The sequence below is a fragment of the Antrostomus carolinensis genome, unplaced genomic scaffold (assembly GCF_000700745.2).
Source record: "Antrostomus carolinensis isolate BGI_N321 unplaced genomic scaffold, ASM70074v2 scaffold12311, whole genome shotgun sequence".
Lineage (NCBI taxonomy): Eukaryota > Metazoa > Chordata > Aves > Caprimulgiformes > Caprimulgidae > Antrostomus > Antrostomus carolinensis.
In genome coordinates this window covers 1-21,409 of record NW_010292030.1, presented here as the reverse complement: position 1 = coordinate 21,409, position 21,409 = coordinate 1, and the positions used below count along the sequence as shown (strand labels likewise).

The 21,409-nt window shown below is 37.2% G+C and overlaps 1 protein-coding gene across 1 annotated transcript in view; it reads left to right on the top strand.

Annotated features, from left to right (window-relative positions):
* ADGRG2 (adhesion G protein-coupled receptor G2) overlaps positions 1–17,894 on the top strand; it is a 44,749-nt gene extending 26,855 nt beyond the window's left edge. The window contains exons 13-28 of the mRNA XM_010176805.1: positions 526–608; positions 1,275–1,335; positions 1,853–2,586; positions 3,394–3,592; positions 3,933–4,089; positions 4,929–5,078; positions 5,398–5,520; positions 6,642–6,687; positions 6,792–6,895; positions 7,476–7,600; positions 8,460–8,728; positions 9,556–9,655; positions 9,965–10,239; positions 11,372–11,473; positions 12,171–12,323; positions 17,461–17,894. Of these exons, the coding sequence (XP_010175107.1) occupies positions 526–608; positions 1,275–1,335; positions 1,853–2,586; positions 3,394–3,592; positions 3,933–4,089; positions 4,929–5,078; positions 5,398–5,520; positions 6,642–6,687; positions 6,792–6,895; positions 7,476–7,600; positions 8,460–8,728; positions 9,556–9,655; positions 9,965–10,239; positions 11,372–11,473; positions 12,171–12,323; positions 17,461–17,645 (2,866 nt within the window). The 3' untranslated portion in view covers positions 17,646–17,894. The remainder of the gene's footprint in view (positions 1–525; positions 609–1,274; positions 1,336–1,852; positions 2,587–3,393; positions 3,593–3,932; positions 4,090–4,928; positions 5,079–5,397; positions 5,521–6,641; positions 6,688–6,791; positions 6,896–7,475; positions 7,601–8,459; positions 8,729–9,555; positions 9,656–9,964; positions 10,240–11,371; positions 11,474–12,170; positions 12,324–17,460) is intronic.
* The last annotated feature ends 3,515 nt before the right edge of the window (positions 17,895–21,409 follow it).

Genomic DNA, 21,409 nt, shown 5'->3' with positions numbered 1-21,409 from the left:
TGCTGTAGGTTTGCTAGTTTAGCAGGGTTTCAAGTCACCAAACCGTAATTGTAAATGTGTAGTTACATGCTTAAGTGGGTCACTTCACTTAAGGGAGAGAACACTGGCTTTCCCCACGTGATGGAGATTTCATATACACTGACATAAGCACATAGGACACTTGCTAGTTCCTTTCTGGAGTTTCTTTACAGTAACAGTGGAGATTACATTATTATCTTTACAAAATTATCAACTTTGTAATGGCTAACATTAATTAGGGAGGACCTCCTTTAAGAATCGACAGTGCCTGTAGAGAAAAGAGAAAATAAGCTGCCAATTATGATGTATTACGCTTCTGTTTAGCCTGGCATAGTGTTTTATGTGCATTAAAATATCCCCAAATCTGAAAGAGCCTAGGAAAAATGCATTTTCACACTTAGCATTTGTGCTAATGTGCTTTCATTTAGCATTTGATGTTAGTTTCATGTGTTGTAAAGACAAGGAAAATTTGTTTCTTGAATCTAAAGCTTTTTCTTCTCATTATAGTATACAGTGCAATTTCATAATGAAGCTGGCTGAGAGACAGAATATAAGCAGTTTAAAAGACAAAGCAGAAATAAGCCAACTTGGTAAGTTACGCTTTAAACACAGTCTCATCACAGTTACCCTTTCAGATTAAATTTCCTGTCTTTACACCTGACCTCCACATGGATAAAAGATTATTACTTATTTTTAGATAAAAATATTTTCTGTTGAACAATATAAATACATCAGACATGCAGCCTTCTGATTTTTGGGTGGAGAGGGGAAGACAGAAATATGTTTCAAAAAACTCTGGTATAAAATTGCTGTATAAATTAATAAAGCAGGCTTTAAAAGGCTTAGATATAAATTACTTGAGAACATAAATGTATTACTGAATTGAAATGAGATCTGAATTGAGAAGTTTATAAAGTAGCCAAGCTTTCTTAGTGATACTGTGATAGTGTGGAGTGGTGACTTATACATTGGTCTCTGTTTCAAAAGATGTACCTTTGTATTTTTGTTTGTTTACAATAACAAAAAGAGAAATCTGTACTTGTCAGGCACTGAGCAAAAATCTAGGTGTGTTGCAGTATTCTAACTGGTCAAGATGTGTTTTGCAAATCTCATTTCAGAAAACCTCAAAATCAGTTATGCAATATGCACTATTGTTTAAAAAACATAAAACTTGTTTATTTGAATATCCTACTTAGCAGTATTAGCAATTTTTATGCTTCGGGATAAACTACATTAATGCTTCTTTGTCATCTCAGAAAGATGCTGCTGTTCATCACTGAAGTATTGTTCCTTGACTGCTGAAGAATTACAAATGTAGTAAGTGTAAATGCAAAATTTGACTTGCTTATTTCCTAAATTTCCTAATGCATTAATAGAGTCAACTGCCGTGTTGCAGTGTAATAGCCAGGAAGGACTCCACAGGAACGACTTGACAGGCATTTTCCTATATAGTTCCCTCCCTATTACTCCCTCTTCCCCTCCCTTCCCTTCTCTTCCCTTTCCTTTTCTTTTCTTTCCCCTGATGCAGATAGCTTTTGTGTTTAGCATCAAGTTACCTCCAGACTAGGCAGCAAAGGCAGCAGTATTTATTGGCTTGCTAGTTAACAGCTAAAACAAAATAGAATGTAAGAACCCTTAAAATGCTATGGAATTCATATTTGTTACTAGACCATGAAACACCAAACTGATTCTATGATTGATTTAAAAATATATGTTCTTAGTAGTATGTCCATATCATTTGTAGATATTCCTCTATTATAATTTGTTTTCTTTAAAATATAAACAATGTTACATTTAACATGCATTTCTGTGCCTTTTTTTTTTTTTTTTACAGTACTATACAAGTGCCACCTCATTCTATATGGGTTCCTTCCCTTCATTCTCCTCTCCCGAAAAAGACTTCCCCCAAATCTAATACTTCTATTTCCCCCACTATGCTTTCTACCAAACAAAGCCCCACAATTAGACCACTGATCCCACCATTCACAGAAATTTCTTTCTCTGAAAGTCTCTCCACATCTCCCACTACAAATCTTCTCTCTGAAACTTCTGCCACATCTAGTACTGAAACTTCTGTGTTGTCCACCAGTGTTACCACTACACTTTCCTCTTCCAAGTCTCTTGCTCAACCTTCCATAACAACTTTTCCTTCCATAGCTTCTAATAAATCTGTCACTATTTCAGCACCTGCAACAAAATCTGTCACTAATGCTACTTTCTCAGTTAAATCTGATGCTGTATATCTTAGCAAGCCTATTACAGTAATTTCTCCTTCTGTAGGTTTCACTAACCATTCTGCAGTTTCCTCTTCTGAGCTTCCCCACAAAGCTCCAGTAGCAATTCCTCCCTTTGAGACTACCACCAAATCTGTTGCACAAATGCATCCTACTACAGATTCGATCCAACCTATTTCTGGTAACACAAATGTTACTACAGCACCTATTCTTCCCCTTACTCCTTTCACAATAACTTTGACCCCTACTGTTAGTCCTATCAACCATTCTGTCTCAGCTTCTCATCTTCATTCTACTGCTGATGACCACAGTAGCCTGTCTAATGGGAGCACAGGTAAATATGACAAATAAAATTATTAAGTTTTTGGTTGGTTGTTTTTTTTAATTTGAATGCCATATACTGAATTTGCTTTAAAATTTTATTAAACAAGATTATATATCTGAGCTGTGACCTTCCAATTACTGTGAGACAACTCTCACAAGGTGTATGCTTATTTTAAAACACATTCTGATGCCTTTGGCCATGACGAGTGATACCTCACCCTACAAATTGGTTGGTAACTGTGATAGGTCCTGTGCTAAGTTCCCAACAGGTACCTTTGGCAGAAAAAATTAAGTCACAGATCCAGCTAGCTATTTTTTTTTACAAATCAATATTGCAAATCAGTGTTGGATCTTCCTTAAAATAATTGTTATTGGTTATGAAGATTATTAGTGGCTATGTATTTTCTTTTGAAGATTGTATGCATCTTTACAAGCTTCTTTTCAAATTGCTGATCTTATCTTGATTTTATTGTACTTTCAGGCATCTAATGGCAAAAAATCCAAAATAATAGATTATAGATTATTTAACAACACTGATGGTCTGATGGGAGGAATTTTGTAATCAATAAAAAGTGGAATTAATGCTGGTCATTTGAAACCTTGCTTTATGTTTTAATAAGATCTAAAGTATTGCTATCTGCAAAACAGCTGATAGGGAGAAAAAGGGATTCTATCTTGCATAACATGTTGAAAGACCTTACAAGTTGTGATAAGGTTTGTTGGTCAAGAGAAGTGCTTAATTTTTCTGCTTCTCAAAGCTTACTTCATTTGTTGAACACCATGTTTAAATAAATACACAACTTCTCTTTTGCCACAGGGAAGATACTATCAGCTACCACATACACAACTTCTGTATATACCACCATTAATGTCACCACAGCCGAGACAATCGTGTCCAAAATAGAAAATGATTTAGCAGCTGGAAAAGTAGAGCCAGAAGACGTAGAAAGGATGGTTAGTGAGGTTAGCAAAGTCCTGACTGCTTCTCAGCCATTACCACCCCGAATTTCTAACAGGTAAGTCATTCAGGCAATAGATTAATGGCATGTTGTATTGACTGTCTTGATAAATTGGCTTCAGCAAGTTTCATTTTTTCATAATCATAATCCAAAAGAATATTTCTTGTTCTTTAATGTACTTATACAAAATGGAAGGAGTACCGTTCTAGTGTTACCAGCTCTACTATAATATAATGCCACGGAAAACAGTGTGGGTTTTTTGTGTTGACACCACAATACGTGAGCAGAGTTAGCTGTATTTTACCCTGTGCTTGGATCGCTGCTCCATAACCACAACTTGCCTGAGAATTTTGGGTGTATGTGCTTGGTAATACTAAGTCTCTCTTTTTCTTAACAGAATTATAAAACTGGTGGATTATATTGGCTTAAAACTGAACTTTTCAGCAACGTCTGCTGATTTTGCCTCCCCTTCTTTGGCTCTGGCAGTTGTCAAAACCAATAGCATCCGCTCCAACCAAATGTCTTTTGCTGTCCAGGACGCAGCTGATCTTCAGGTTAAACACTGATAAATCTAAATACTTACAAATTCTCAAACATTTAATTTTAAATATTTATGGTTTTATATTTATATGTAACATGAGTTTGTTCTGTTTGTGTCACAGTTTCAGAATCTTTTGTTCCTGTTAGCTTCAGAGAAAAAATACTTTGTTTTTGAAGCCCTCCTTATTTTTTCCTTTCATTTTCTATTGTGTAAATAAGTGGAAATAAGCAAGAGACTTAGCAGAAACTGGCATTCAACTAATAAGCTGTTAGAGAGGGTACAGCCAGAACACTGGAATGGACAGAGTGCTTGGTGGTATAACTTTGCCTCAAAAACCCTGAATCATGAGTCACTTAATCACCCATCCTGACAGTGCTGAAATTTGCCAAGGAGTGCTGCCAGATGGCTTCATCTGTTAGAAGGAGATTAATTGCAGAGGGTTCCCAGAAAGAACTATTATGCTGCTTGGATAAAGACATTCATACGTTCATCACTCATGACTAGTTGGTCTTGCCAAGAAAGAAGTGCTTAGGAAGTTTGGATCTACTTTTTCTCACTCAAAACCTCCCTCCTGGTTGAGGAAATGATAATTTGGACAATACCAGCCTTGGAGGCTTAAGCAAGGAGAAATGGAAAGTTCTGGACAAATTTTGTCACATTCTGTCCGCTCAGAGAAGGAAATAGCTTAATGTAGCATGAGCCATAAGTACTGGAACTGTTCTGTGATACTGAAAATGATAAGAAATGTTAACATTTGAGTATGTATTTCAAAGTTCCAAACTGAAAATAAGTACTAATTTAATTTTTCTTTAGTGACTGAAATGAAGCACGATCTTTGCATTTATTTTTCAGATCTCTCTAGGTGTTAATGCAATTAATGATTTAAATAATCTCGGATCAATTACACTTCCCTCGTCATTGCTGACAAATTTACCCCCTGAAGAGTTGGACTTGGCTTCTAGAATTATATTCAACTTCTTTAAAAAGACCGCTGTGTTCCAGGTATCTTTTTGCTCCTCTATTTATAAGAGTTTTAAACTCAACCTAGAGCAAAATAAAATATGAATGGGCATTTTTCCCACAAAACACATTTCAAAACTTCCTGATTTATAAGGTAATTGTTTTTGTGCAGTGCTCACTTGACATAATAACTGAACTTGTAGGTGCTGCACTCTGCTGTTGTTTCCTGATGTACTCTACTATTGGGGGTTGGACTAGATGATCTTGAAAGGTCCCTTCCAATTCAAACCATTCTATGAGTCTATGATGATTCTATGATTCCTTTAAGATTTTAAAATCTGATTCTTTTCTGTCGTTGCAGGATCTGTCCCTGAAGAATGCATCTTTAATCAGCAATGTTATATCATCGAGTGTTGCTAACCTCACAATTAGCAACTTGAAGGCGAATGTTACTGTCACTTTACAGAATATCAAACCTAATCAGGTATGACTTATATTTTGGCAGGCTTAAACTACAGTTTTGTTGCCTCCGTTGGAGTTTTTGTAGAAGGAATACTGTACTAAGAATACAGATTGGTTGGTTCTGCTTAACTAGTGTGGACATTTCATCTCCATCTGGACATTCAAAATCTTTGCTTATTTATAAAGATATAAATTTTTGTTCTCAAACGGTTTCAGGTAATTTTGCTCTATCACTTATCCATACAGTTTTTATCCTTCCTACCTACTCTTCTGTTTTATTCTTCAATGAATAAAAACTCTTAGACAAAAGCCTGACAGTGGGGTTTGCTACAGAGATTCTGCAGTCATGACATTTTTTAGGTGCTGCATGGCCAGAGAGCAACAGAAGTCTTTTTTCTTAGGGGAAATGCTGTTCCTAAAACTGAAACACAGGACTGTGTCATCTGGAAGTATTAGGGCTCATGTACAGCATCTCTTTCCTAACTGATCAAGGATTAAAATCTTTTATCCAATATCTTAAAAGAGTTTAAAACACTAAAATACTATAAACTGAAAAAATGTAGTGATTCTACTAATGTACCTGAAGCTTTTTTCAAGAGCTGGCTTAGTGTAGTCTTTACTTGTATTTATTAACTGAGTTTTGAGATATAACTGTAGAAATATGAGTATTCATTGCAGTATAGTGTATTACTGCTACTTTTTTTTAGGATTTTCATATGTGGGGTGGAAATCTATATGTAAAACTTTAACATCATGGTAATATAACGTAATCAGATGTTTCCAAATGAAAAAGTTTTTTCTTTTCTGTGTGGCCATTTTCTTGATACTTAGAAAATCAGGAAGGATGAGAAATCTAATTAATTTGTATAGTGTGGGAAGACAGTGAAAGAGCATTCTTAAGGTTCTACTAAGAGCAGAATCTTAGCAAAAGTGTGAAAGCTATTCCTGTATGGTGACTTCAAATTTGGTCAGCATATTTTCACATGCATATTACAATATTAATCCATTTTGTGCATTCATGTAAAACAGGTATATTTGCTGTATACAGTATTTATTCTTGCCTGCCTTTTGTAGATAATTCATAAATTACTTGATTGTAAACTCACAGTTTAGTAAAACTTTTTTTTTTAACCTTCTAAACAGGATAATGCAACAGTTAGATGTGTTTTTTGGGACTTTAATAAAAATGGTAAGTACTTGATATCACCCAAGATAACATGCTATTTTAGCTATGTTAACTCATGTTAATATAAATAACGGCTGTATGAATAACAAAGCTGTTTTCTTTAACAGATGGACATGGAGGCTGGTCATACGAAGGTTGCACAGTTAAAGAAAGTAGAGTAAATGAAACAGTCTGTTCATGCAACCACCTCACAAGCTTTGCAGTTTTGATGGTAATTATTTAAAAAATTATGCAATCTTACCCTGATTCAAGAACACATTTAAGCATGTGTTATCTTAAGCAAGTGAGTATTCAGTAAGCATGTACCACCTTTGAAATACTACTCACGTTCTATTCACTTCAGTGTTAGTACATAGCTTATAGCCATACAATTAGTCATGTGTTTAAGCTGCTTGTTGAATGGGAGCCCATGAGTTCTATCAGAGTGAAAAAATCCTTAAGTGTTTATTAAACTGCCACGTTTACATTCAGGCAATTGTTTATATTGTACAAAATAAAAATTAAGAAAAATCAAATTTTAAACAAGTTTTTAATCAAATGGGATTTCACAATGACTCATAGAATATCTCAAGTTGGAAGGGATGCATAAGGATCAAGTCATCTCCCTGCTCCTCGCAGGCCTAGATTGGTTTTTCTGTTTTTCAGTTAACCTTTTATAAGATCCACGATGAAAAGAACTGTTTCTTTTTTTTTTTTTTTAATTGCAGAGGGAAAGGTGCATTTGGGGGTTTTTTGATCTTTTTCCACTTAGTAAACATGTTCTCTGAAATTAACTTCTGTTTCCGTTTTAGAACTTGTATGGAAATACTCCTTTGAATCCCACACAAGAACTGGTACTGACTTTTATATCCTATATAGGCTGTGGCCTCTCTGCAATTTTTCTTTCTATTACTCTTGTGACCTACATAGCCTTTGAGTAAGTACCTGTTCAGCTAAGCTCCCATTATTTTTCAATTGTGATTGCTTGTAGCCTTCACTGCAGAATCCTTTCCAATAGTTACGGATTCTGTCTCCATTCATAATGCACAAATTTGTCCAGTGTACAAGGAACGTGTTGATTCAGTCTTCAGGAGTGTTAATCTTGTGGACAAATGAATTAATCATGAAATTCTATGCAGTAAGAAGTGAAGAAGTAGCACTCTTAAATATTTTATAATGGATTATCATAATAGAAGTGTGAAGGAATGTGTTTAAGATACAGTATAACAAGAGTGGTGCAGAATGATAGCATTTTTAAACACATTTGTATTCTTTGTTGTTTGTCGGAACTTTTTATGTTTGAGCCTTAACTATTGAATTCTCCATACTATGTTTTGGAAATCCTGCTCTAAGTTACTCAGAGCATGTTTATTCTCTCATCATCCTGTCATCAAGGTCTAACGTCTCTATTAAGGCTTTAGAAGCTCATTCAAAAGCCTAATCTAGTTCAGCAATAAAGGACAGTCACATTCTGGTTTTTGGAAGTACTGTAACAAGGAAAAGTCCAACATAAGGTGTAAAAAATAATAATCATGGTACTAAACTCCAAGAGTCCCAGTTATTGTTTGTGTTTTTTAACCTTATTATAGCCAACTTTATTCATACAGACCATTAATTTGGAAATCTTTTGTAAATTACTCTCTCCATGTATAAATGCAATATATGAAGCATTATGTATGAATGAAAGTATATACATAATTTTTTTCATAGCATTTGTGCACTAAGGACTACAAGAGAGGAAATAAGCCAGGAATCCATGCACAATTGATGTAATCTCACTAATTTGCTTTTTTTAGGAAAATCCGGAGAGACTACCCTTCCAAAATCCTTATTCAGCTGTGTGCTGCGTTACTTCTACTCAACTTAATTTTCCTCCTTGATTCATGGATTGCACTGTATGATACACGAGGCCTGTGCATTGCAGTTGCAGTATTTCTTCACTATTTCCTTTTGGTTTCCTTCACCTGGATGGGCCTAGAAGCTTTCCACATGTATCTGGCCCTTGTGAAAGTCTTTAATACCTATGTACGGAAATACATTCTGAAATTTTGCATTGTTGGTTGGGGTATGTATAATTTTTTTTTTTTTTTTGGATGCTAAATAGATAAATCAAATCTTATCAAGTATTTCAGTGAATGTGACACAGTTCAGAATGGAAAAAGAAGCAGTCATTAAATGTTATGACCTTGCAGTGACCAGGTATTCATTTTCAGTTAACTTGATCCTATATATTCCACCTTTATGAAGTAGGGAACTCCCCTCTAACTGCAGAACTGAGGCTGCTGCAATGCAAATTGATAATGAATTTTCCTTGTGCAAGTACAACAGAACCAATTTTGAATGTGCATGCTTCCATTTCCATTTACCGGAGGGATGGTGTCAGTTGTGTTTTGAAAATAAATGCCAATCCAGATATATATATTTAATTTCTGGTATAGCACTGTTGCTGATGAAAAGCAGCAAAATAGTTCTAATTGCATTAAAGGATGACGAGATTCTGGACCTGATTATCCCCTCTGGCCACTTGAGTAAACATGAGTGAAGGCACTAGAATCAATAGAATTGTTTTCTTAAACGAGATGTAAGAAAGAAAATCGAGTATCCTGTATTTGATGTTTTAAATCAGTTTGACGAGCAATGGTATTTGTTGTCTTATTCAGAAAGTTTTGGAGCTAGCTTTTGGAGAACTCCTGATTCTTTGCAACTTATGCTCCTGAACAGTTTGAATGCTCCAGTTTTTAGATTCTTTCAGACAGGTAGTAGTCAACAGAACTCAACAGTCGAATTTCAGAAACAAGTTGTAGATTACACAGAAAAATACAATAATTTCAAGTCCTCATAATACTGTCTTTGTAATGATTTTCACTTACATGTTTGCTCATAATCTTTCAGGGTTACCTGCAGTAGTTGTGTCCATTGTATTGGCAGTATCACCAGATAATTATGGACTTATAACCACTGGAAAGGTTTCCATAAACAGACCTGATGAATTGTGAGTTAAAAGCAGGTGCTTTTTGGGGCGTGGGTGGGAGGGAGGTCCTATGAAATTGCTTTTCTTTAAAGGAAAGGTGGGGAAGGGAAAGAAGCAATGGGAGAGCTTTGAAAAGGTATAGCTTTACAGTATGTCATGTGTTTTGTGGTTATTACCTCTATGAAAGCTCTTACCCTTTGGCCAAAAGAATACTTCCTACTAAAGAGGCAAAAATGATTTGCATGTGCAACAAACTACACCTTTATCTCACGTTTACTTTACCTAATTTCTGTTTCTGATAATGGTTGACAGACTGTTCTTGTGTTCTAGCTGCTGGATTAAAAATAGAACTGTCTTCTATATTACTGCTGTGGGATACTTTTGCCTGATATTCCTGATCAATATCAGCATGTTCATTGTTGTGCTGATCCAGCTCTGTCGCATCAAAAAGAAAAAACAACTTGGAGCTCAAAGAAAAACAAGTATTCAAGACGTTAGGAGTGTTGCAGGCCTCACGTTCTTGTTGGGAATTACTTGGGGATTTGCTTTCTTCACAGTAAATGAGGTATTTACTTACCTCTTTACCATTTTCAACACTTTGCAAGGTAAGTTTATCCTTCATCTAATAGCACATTGCGTACAATATAATGAACAAAATAACTTGCAAATGGCATTTTCGTGATTCAGCAATACAGATGTAATTTTGGTATGTGCTTTAACATGTTAATTAGAGATGATACTGCTTTACTGTCATCTTAAGTTACAGTTGTGTTACAGTAAGGTACAGGAAAGCTAGCTACTATTTATAGGTATAGCATATTTATATATTTATAGGTATTATACATTTATATCTATAAATATTACCATTTTAAAAACATATGCAAACCAGACACCACTTAACCCCTAAGCCTTAGGGGTGAGGTGTGACATTCAATAGAGGGCCATTCAGACAGGCAGGGTTGCAACATCTAAAGGTTAATGGTCTAACTCTTAAGCATGGCCTTTAGTACTCAAGAACATACAGAAAGTAGATATGAAGGCACGCAGCTTTGCAAAGGCCAGGATGCTGCTGGACTTACCCAAAAGCAGAGTTTCAGAGGCTGCAAAAGCTTTCATATAAATAGGAGGTACCATAGGTGCCTACAGATACCTAAGTATACCTGAATTGCCCTACTGAATTTGGATCCAATCTTCTGCTTAAATGGCACTTTAGTTGACTGGTTGGATGATCTCCCAGAGAGACTAAAGGAATTAAAATTGCAATTCAATGTATATATCCCTCCTCTATTTGCTGTCTTGATTTTTGATTACTTTACTCTTTGGTAACTTGAGGGGTTGAGGGGATAATGACACACCATGTGCTAACAGCTGCGTAGCCCGACAGTGTCATGTCATACCCTCTGTTTGGCATTGCTTTGAATTCTTTTCCAAAAGCTATATGTACATTTCAGGATACACAAAATTTTTCCCTTCTTATTTGATAGCAGGAAATTTTATGCACTTTGCGGATTTGTTTTGTTTTGTTTTGTTTTTCCTTGCATTTGTGTGTATGATTCTTCTCATCTGTGTAAGGGGAAAGTACTGTTCAGTGTTCAGAGTTGTAAATTTTATCATCAGAGAAAGGTGTCATTACTTTTGATTTGAGATTTAAAAGTAATGAAAGAAAACCAAAACATTGTTCATTAAGAAGTAGTAAAAGTCAATTTCACAACATTCTCTGACATTATTGCTTTGCAGGGTTCTTCATTTTTATCTTCTATTGTGTAACAAAGGAGAATGTCCGTAAACAGTGGAGAAGATATCTCTGTTGTGGGAAATTCAGGCTGGCTGAAAACTCTGGTAAATATGAATATTTCTTTTTTTTTAATTTCTGAATACTTATACTCGCTGTTAAGTCTCTAGTATTTTGTGATACTTTAAAAAAAAATGTCAATAAATCTTGTTGCTGTAGGTGCAGTTCTAATTTATTATCCAAGGTATAATAAACCTCCAAAATTATACTCTTTAAAGGTGGTAGTTGATGCAGTACTTACATGCTGTTGCATTAAGCTGTTAACTGCAGTTACCTCTTCCACTGCAGTATAAAGGCATGTCTTTGCAGAAGACTTTTGATCAGTTAGAAACTGTAAGATTTGTTGCAGCTTCTGAGTCAGCTGTAGTTTTTTTCCACAAAAACAAGAAGCAGCATAGCTTAAACCAAAAAAACTATAAATGATTTAACATTATCATGTTATTCAGTAGTTGAATTCTCATAACTGTACTTTAGTTATTTTTCTGATCTGGTCTGCAGTCGGAAAACTTATGACAGTTGGCTGCTTGTATTAAAAAAAGGGACAAGAAAAAAAGGAACTAGTTTTAAATAATTTTAAACAACAAGAATCATTGAATTCTTAGGAGAATATCATTCTGTCTAGAATACTGTGAGGAGAGTTGGGTAAAGCCTTGTTTTTATTTTAATTCAGTTGCATTATTAACTATATTTTTATATATTGCTTATATGAGTTGTGCTTTTTTCTGTAACATGTTTCTATTATAGATTGGAGTAGAACAGCTACTAATGGTTTAAAGAAGCAGACTGTAAATCAAGGAGTATCCAGTTCTTCCAATTCCTTACAGTCCAACAGTAACTCCACTAACTCTACAACACTGCTAATGAATAATGATTATTCAGTCCATGTGAATGGAAATGGTATGTATCAGGCAAAATAGTATTTCTCAAACTGTCTTACTTCTTGTCTTAAAACAGAGTGCTATGCTCTTTCATGCTAATGTGAAGTGAAGTACTGACAAAATTATTCGTAAGTATAGGGTCAGAACATTTCAGGATGTCTTCACAAATAATACCACATATCTGTTTTAGTGAACTATAGACAAAGTTTTAAAATATCCATTTTTCTTCCTCAGTGGGAACTCCTGATTTATATATCAAATAGTAGGTAATATTTGTTATTACAGCAATTAGTTACCAGAAGCTGCTGTTAACACTTTTCTTGTCACCTGGATATATGAAGTCAAGCATGTTTTAAAGTGGTTCATATTTTAAACCTTATTAAAACAAACATTGCCTGAAGATGAAAGAAATATAGGATAATAATATGGCTTCAAAGTATGAAAGAAATCATGTAGGAGGTAATATGAGGAAAAACATTAATGGAATGCTCACATAGAAGCTGTGTATGAGAGGAAAAGTAAGAGAAATTTGAGACTAACTTACAAAATCACCTCAGTGAAGACAGCACTACTGTGACGGCTGCCTCACTGTTGGCTACAGTAAGTATTGAAACTGAATTTCTCTATAGCTCTTTATTTCCCCTGTGGGGTTTTTAAGCATGTTTTTGCCTAACAGAAATATATCTTTGTTGCAGGAAACAATTTTTCAGAACTAAAATTCTCTATCCTTCCTGTTCTAAGAGTACTGTCCTCTGAACTGTTACCCTCTGCTCTGTTCCTGAGAAGTTGAAATACAGGTGTACGTAGCACTCCAATCAATTTCACTTGCAAATTGATGTGGCTTAGTTGTCTGCTGAGAAAACTACATATGAATCTCCACCAAATGTGCTTACTAAAAAAAAGTTATTTCTTCAGTGGACATAATCTATTTTTTCACACTCTAGCTGGACACACATCATGCTGCTGATTTGAGCACTCAGTAAAGACAGTTGATTTTTCAAAGAGAAAAATAACTTACAAATCTGTAATGTATAAAGGCCTAAATTGAGCAAAACTTACAGGACATTATTCCTGTGTGCCTGAGGTATTTTTCCCAGTTGATGAAGAGTTTAGGCTAAGAACTTATGCCATCAGCTAGATTGTTTAGTATGAAGTTGTAGAACATTCTCACAGAGGCTATGTTGTCCTCGTTTCCTGGCATATGCTGCCAGAAGACAGCCGATAATAAATGGAATCATCTGAGGAGGTTGTCTTAGATGTACAGAGTAAAAGCTATGGAATTCATATGTGCTGCCTCTTTAATAGGTGACTGTCCACTTGGATGTACTAGCTGCATATTGTAAAAGAACCACAACACTTCAGGAAATGGCATTTGGACATGCCCTGAACAGCTTTCCAAATTGAGCTTGTAAAATTAGTTCCTTTTGTTTTGTCTTTCCTTTATAAAACCTCTTTGTTTGGATACCACACAATGCAATAATTAACGTACTTTGTATCTAACAGGTCAGTTGAGAACTAGAATCCAGTAACTCTCCCTGTCATCATATACAAAGCAAAGCAATATTTTTAGGTAGAAGTAATACCTTCCAAAGCGAGAGAAATTTTCAGGCACAAAAGCCTGCATGGAGGGGCTTTTTCTAGCTAGGTAGGGGTTTTTTTCTAGCTATGTTAGTTGCTCTGATGAAAGATGCCACCTATCCTTGCAACATTTGACATGCTTGTACACAGCTACAAAAGTACTTTGGCTGCTTTTCTCAACAGAAAGAAAAATAGCAGAAATGTTTTATTGAACTTGTTTGTTGTAGCAACTGAGTGAATGGTCCTGTTGTGGCTTTCTGGAACAAGTTTTTGTTGATTTGGGTAGTATTTTAGAATGAGATGCAAAACTGATGATCTAAACCATTGAGTGATGCCAATTCTGTGGGATGTGCTCCAGTTCTGTCCTAGTTTATTCACATAATTAGATCTTTCCAGTGTGAGAGAGAGACTCTCTTTGTCCTGTGCCAACAGCTTCTCAGACAAAGCAGCTGAAAGAACTTTGGTAGAACTTTGTTCCTATACGCTCATGAACACAGATGTCTCAGGTGACCCACCTCATCTCCTCTTTTATTTTATTGGATGTTTTGAATGCTGTGAACCCTGTGCTGCATCCTCCATTCTTATCAAAAGGGTTGTATGATACTTTGTCTGCACAGTTTCTTTGACTAAATAATTCTTCATGGTCTTAAGGACTTCCACAAGAAGAGGCTAAACTTAGGCTTGGATATAGTTGGTCCTCCCAGCAAAGCTCTTTGAGGCAATTCCTTACACTTAGTCTTCCAAACATGGGGCAGTTGTATCTCAGAAGAGCTGGGAAAATGTCTCCAAAAGGTAGTTGACTGATGTTAGGAACATAGGACCTTCTAATTTGCTGTGCCTAATTTCCCTGCTCTCACAGCTAGAACTTCAAAATAACATTGCAGTGCTTCATTTTAAAAAGTGAGCTCCAAAAAGAAAACATTCTAGAAATTAAGACCTGTGCCATAAATGTACTGAGCTGTAAACACTTAATGGTTTTGGCCTCACTACTTCCCCTGAAATGCTGTTCCAGATGCAGGATTGAATGACTTGCTGTGGTAAGTTTGGGATGTCTGTACAGCCTGTGGCTTTGCTTGCCTACGGGACTGTGTAACTATTTAAAGAGTCGTGTAGACATAGTGCTTAGGGACATGGTTTAGTTGGGGACTTGTCAGTGTGAGGTTAATAATTGGACTCGATGACCTTAAAGGTCTTTTCCAATCTAGGCGATTCTGTGATTCTGTGAATCTTTTAATGGCATTCTAGTATTTCCTTGGTTTTGGTTTTTCTCTTGCAGGTTTGGATGTCTGGGAAGTTACCATTAGGTATCACATGGCTGAACCTGCAGATTTCCTCACTGAGGAAGAGAAGCCACCTTTCTGAATTTGTTCACATAATAGCCTTATTTTCTTCTCAGATTTTGCCCTAACATTAGGGCACAGCTATTTTGAACACTTCTTCTAAAATAAAGCAGTTGTAGTCAGGCAGGGGGTTAAGCAATTATATATGCACAATTACAGTATCAGCAAATACTGTTATCTTCTGTCATTTCAGTCTTTATCCGATTTGAATTAACAAAGCTCTTCCACTTATCTTGCACTGCTTACATTTGTGCCTATTTAAGTGTTTGGCCTTTTAAATTAATAATTAAATTCATATTTATTTTTATATTTAAGAGATTTTGCATAATCTGTTGGACCACTGCTTCTGTTTTGTGTGTCCAGTGTTAGCTCAGCAGTTCGGCATGGTATTTGTAATCTTTGTTTGACAGCCATCACCACAAACCCACTCCTTTAAACTCCCATCCTGAGATGTTTAATTTAAGTTAGATGCATTACATATTCAAACTGGTAGTAACCTTTATTGGCTAGAAACACATGTTCACATCTTGTTTAAAAAATGCAATCTCTCATTCCAAAGAAAAGTTTGTCAGTGAGACTTTGATGCAATGGATATGCTGACATCTGCTTGAATTGGTAGGATAACGGGCAGTCTGCTTAAAGTGAAGGATTTGTTTCTAGAGGAGGTGTTTGGCTAGACCAATACTAAACCTGTGTGCTTGGGGGCCCTGGCCCAAGGAGAATAGAGAAGAGCAGTCCAGCCCAGTCACTCAAGTAACAGAATCCTTTCTGTGTGAGGGACTGAGTGCAGGGGAGGGATGTCACCAAATACTTCTCCCTCTGGTGACCCCAACAGGAAATAGTTGAAGGGCATCCTGCAATGTGGCCCTGCCCCTTCTGGAAGGGTTCAGAAGCTTGAGGCAGTGGGAGAGTGAAAGGGGGAAGGACAGACGCAAAGCGGGATTCTGCTCCAGGATATTGGAGGTATTTGATGGACTGAATCCAGGCGTACCAGAAAGGATCAGATTTTTGATATCTGTAACAGAGTCATGTTTCACTGCCTAGAGGTTTCTGAGCAGTGTTTTCTCCTCCTAAAACCATAAACCGCAGTTTCTACCTTCACTGTCGTGTCTTTCAGTGGATTTACTGAAATGTACTGAATCATGATTATGTTTGTACATGAAGTGTGAATATTAACACAAATAGCAAACTTTGATGTTTTTATGGGCTTTATTAGTTCTGTTTCTGGTATAAATGATAAATGACAGCTCTGCATCTGTGTTTGTGAACTCATTTCTCAGTGTTTAACAAAATGGTCCCCTCCCAAAAGAAATACTAGTTCTGGTTTTGGTTTCCCCATCAGGGTATTCCTTATAATCTACTCCTACTGGTTCGATACATACAATATCAGGGTCCTTGCAGATCTTTTAAACTTGACTTCTTTGCAAAGAAAAAAAAAATCCAACCAGCAGCATTTGCACAAATAGACTAAAAAATCCTCATTGTCACCAAAATTATCTCTAGAACATGATGCAGAGAGGTAGAAGAGTCTATCTAGTGAACTGAGCATTTGTGGAACATTTCGTTCACAGGCTGCAATCAGCAGTGGTATTATACATGTTCATTGTAGATTCACCTCAGTGTGTGTCCTGGTTTTTAGCTGAAACAGAGCTGGGTTTCTTCGCAGCACTACTCTAACTACTGAAAAAGAAACCCAGCTCTGCTTCAGCTAAAAACCAGGAAAATGTGTAAGATTCTCAGTCTAAATATGGCTTAGACCCATGACTGGACCTAGGCCGTATTCTGATTGTCCTCCAGAAATAAATACTGCAAGTTGAGTGCCTTACAAAGGAAAAAAAAATATCCTTGTTCTCTCAAACACTCTCTTGTTTCAGATGCATGGCAAACCTGAGAAACCTTTTAAACTTAACTTGTTAAAGCAAAACTAGAATGAGATTATTTTGTATCTTATCTAGTGATATTTATTCCAAGTCAAAGTTTACATTCTGAGAGTTGTGACCTTCACTGCTTAAAATATGGAATCATATTGTGCATAAATATATTAATATATCTCAAGTATCTTATTGATTTCACACAGGAAAAGAAATATATACAGAATATGTACAGAAAAATTCACATTTTGAAATTGTTGCAGGGATAAAATGAGAGTGCATGAACTCCCTACAGTGACTGACAAAAGCATGGGAGACTTGATTCTGAACCTTTCTGATAGGGAATGCACTTTTTTTGTTTCAACAGGCCATCTTCCCAGTGAGAAGAATGGTGTTTCTTTCAGTGTACAGAATGGTGATCTGTGTCTCCACGACTTTTCAGGCAAACAACTTGTATTTCAAGAAAAGGATGATACAGGCAGCCAAAAAAGCCATATCTCACTCAGAAGGACTTCAAAGAGGGGAAGCCTAACATTTATTGAGAAAATGTGATTTCCTTTTAAACAGCACATTGTTTTACAGTGTGAAGTAGAGATTTACTTTCACAGTTTTACATAATGTGAGCAGACCAAGAACTGATTTTATTTAATATATGGTACTGGGACTTCCAAGGCAGCCATGCAATGGATTGACAAAGACAATTTAAAAAAAAAAACAAAACAAAAAACTATTTTGACAAGGTATCATGGATGTCAAATTACAGCTGGCACATTTCCATCTTGATTCTTCATTAGAAGTTTTTTTGAGGTTGTTTTTTACATTTAAATGAAAGTTTTGTTTAGACTTTTTTCATTGCATCTAAGTTTATCTGGATATAATGCATAGTACTATTGTATAAATGTAGGAAGTTAAGACTTGTCCGTACAAACGATGTTACCTTTAAAACCGTTGGCTACACTGTCTTCAACTTTTTGTACATTGTAGTAGCAAATTCTATAGTGATGTACATAAGCAGAATATCAGCCTTTAAGCATCTTAATGATACTTTTATATTTATTTCTTGTAATATAAATATTCCTATGTATAGAAAAATACCTGGTATTTTGTTTTAACTTTTATTGGAAGTTTGCATTTTTCTTTAATTGAGGTAATTAACTTTAACATAGAATGATACAGAAGTTAATTTGTTCTGTAAGTGAAATCACTTACTGAACAAATATATTCACTAGATACAGAACTGTAAATACAAACACTATCGGTCTTGAACCTTTAGCGACCTCTTAGTACACCACAGAGGGATAGAAGCTGGGTATCATCAAAGTAGAGTGCCATGAATGACTGATAAATAAAGTAGTCAGTAGGTTATTAAATACAACTAAGTTATGTTAGTGGCTTGAGTAAGTCAGTGGGAGCTTTTGCCATTGATTTCAGCAGGGTCAATATGAGTGGTGGTTTCAGAGATCAAACATACTGCCATTTCTCATTTGCAATGATTAAAAAAAAGTAGAGAATTGTTATTTTTTGAAGAAAAAATACAGAGAATAAATGCTAGCTGCTATATTTAGTAGCTGAGAAATTGTTTGTTTTATTGTGTGGCTGTTTTTTAAGGGGCAGCTCTTGAGCTATTCTAATAAGTATTTCTGCTTGTACTTTGGCCCTTGGTTGCAAGCCAAATCCTGAGGCCCCAGGATGTCTCTATGTGATATTTGTCTGAAAAAGCTGGGTTTTGACTCTTCATGCACAGCAGCTGGAAGCCCATACAGCATTGCGAAGATTCTTCCTGATCAGAAATCAGCCTGAGCCCTGGTTGTGCCTCTTCTTCCTCACACAGGTGTGCCATTGTGGCCACTGCTTTTTTTCTTCGTGTTCTTGGGCAAAGGTTGGAGGCTTCTGGAGCAAGAGCTAGAGCAAACTGGTGTCATGCTGCAGAGTGCCAGACCCTGTAAAGGGGAAATTTTGAGGCAGATTCATGCTGGAGGGGAGCAAGGGCTTTGCTTTCCCAGAGGACTTTGTAGGGAGCCCTGGAAATGCTCCTCTCAACAAAAAGCATCTGTTAAATCCCTCCTGTCTGGGGCTCTGTTGCAGTTCAGCAATTCGGCCTCTTCAGTACTCAAACCTTCTTGTGGTTCTATATGCAACACATGGGTTCTTTTAGTCACCTATGTCCAAAACTACTCTGAGTATTTTCTTAAAGTGAGAATTTAAAGTATTTGTTGTGTTTATCCACACGGTTTTAACTGCATGTTAGTAAAAAACCATCCTGGAATGCTAGTAGCTGGAATGCATTTCTGTGAATACTTTAACTATTTGGCTAATTGCCTTTGCACTGTTTCTTGTAAATTTATTTAATGTTCTTGTATTTATATTTTCAACTGTAAAAAAACTAATAAATTTACAGCAAGTACAAAACATAAAATAGATAAACTTTGTCTTTTAGATAAATGTGTCATTATACTGGGCTGTGTTACAATTCTTCAGATTACATGAGCTGCAGTATGTAACTAACCTCTTGGAGAAAATGCTGACCTAGCCCTTACATTTTTTTGTCTTCCACATATTTTACCTTCCACAGTTCTATCAGATACGATTTTTAGCAGAGAAAACCCTGATGTGAGTCTGTGGAGTCAATGCTTGCCCTCAAGTCTGCTGAAGCTCTCCCACAGGAATGCTATGAGCAAAAGCATGTAGCTGAGTTTGGCTTCAGTAATTAAATTACCTATAAAAACACATTTTCCACTGTCACTGACCTGCTTGGAGTCTTCCTTTGTTTTTATTTTTGCACACTAATATATGTTAAGATTTATTTTACATATTCCTGGGGGGTGAGGAGTCTTTTCTGACTTTGCCACTTAAAAGCACATCCATATTGTTGTAAAATTTTGCACCCACAGCAATATATTATTTTAGTTCAGTGAATAGTTGTAATCATTAAACTAGCTGAAAAAAGTGTTTGCACAGTGGGTGTCTTAGTATCCTTTTGGTACTTGGTCTCTTGTGCACTGCTACCTGTTCAGCCATGGTAGCCCACAGCTGGATGAAAGCTGCAACCCCTTCCCAGAGCGCACAGTAAAATTCTGTGCACCAACCTGAGGCTGCAAAGCCAACTCGGGGACATCTGTAAGGAGGTTTTAAGCTTAGTCATAGATAACATGCTGAGAACACCTGGCACCACTTGCTCTGCAAACCTGTCCCCTAAGTTTATGGCAGTCTTCTCTGTAAAAGTAGTGCCCCGAGGCAGGAAACTCGTTCAGGGTTTAGGGGAGGGTGATCTGGTCCCTGTTCTGGGCCTGTGCAGCTTTCAGGGAACTCCAGCTGCGGGGCTCTGGCTGATGGAGCTAATGAACCTCTCCACAGTGCCCTGTCCCCTTGCTCCTGCGCAGTGCCTACAGAGGTGCCATCTGACCACCACTGCTGACCAAACAGGTCTCCTTTTAAGACTTTTCTCAACCATGGCTGTTCCTGATAGTTACACAGTCAATGCAGTAAGCACCTCCAGCTACCCTGCAGCATCCTTTCCGTGCCTCAGCACCCCTCAGCACACGCTTACCACTGCTTTTCTTCCTGTTGCCAGGAGCAGAGAGGGAACTCAATGAACATTCTGCAAGTGTACGTAATGCACTGGTTTGTTGTTGGTTGGGTTTTGGTTGGGTTTTTTTCCCCTTTTAAGTCTCTGTCAAGTGTCTTAAGTCTCAGTTCTCTTTCCTGACTCCCCTTCTTTCTGCTCACTCCTGCCCTATCCATGTGCAGGAGCTACAGCATGGAAGCACTAGTCAGGTAAGGGCAAATCCCGTCGAAGTGCACGCTGCCCGACTGCCCAAGTGAGCGCCTGCGGGAACAGCAGCTTCATTCCCCTCAGAAATCTCTGTATGTTCTTAATATTATTAAGTTGGAAAGCCAAGGCTGGCGTTCTGGCCTTTTGCACTTTATCTTGCTAATTTACGAAGAGGATGTATACAATCGCCTTTGTTTTTAACAGCTTAGGCTGACTTTTGTCACTTGTCACGCTACGGCTCAGGCTGCCCGGCCTTGCCTCTGCTCCTGGCTAGTCCCTCGGCCACTGACTCCCCGCCTTTTTGGGGGGGCGGGCCCGGCCCCCCCCCCCGCCCTCCCCCCGCCGCTCCCGGGGCAGCGCGCTGAGGCTCGGAAAGGCGGCTGCAAACACCGGCGGTTCTCCAGAAAAGCTGAATTTGGGATTTCAAGCACCCCACCGGCACGGAAGCGCCCCTGCCCCCTCCGGGCTCGCCCACCTGCCCTCGCTCCTATCGCCGCCCAGACAGGCCGGCCTCGCACGGCCGCCGCCCGCCCAGAGGGAAGCG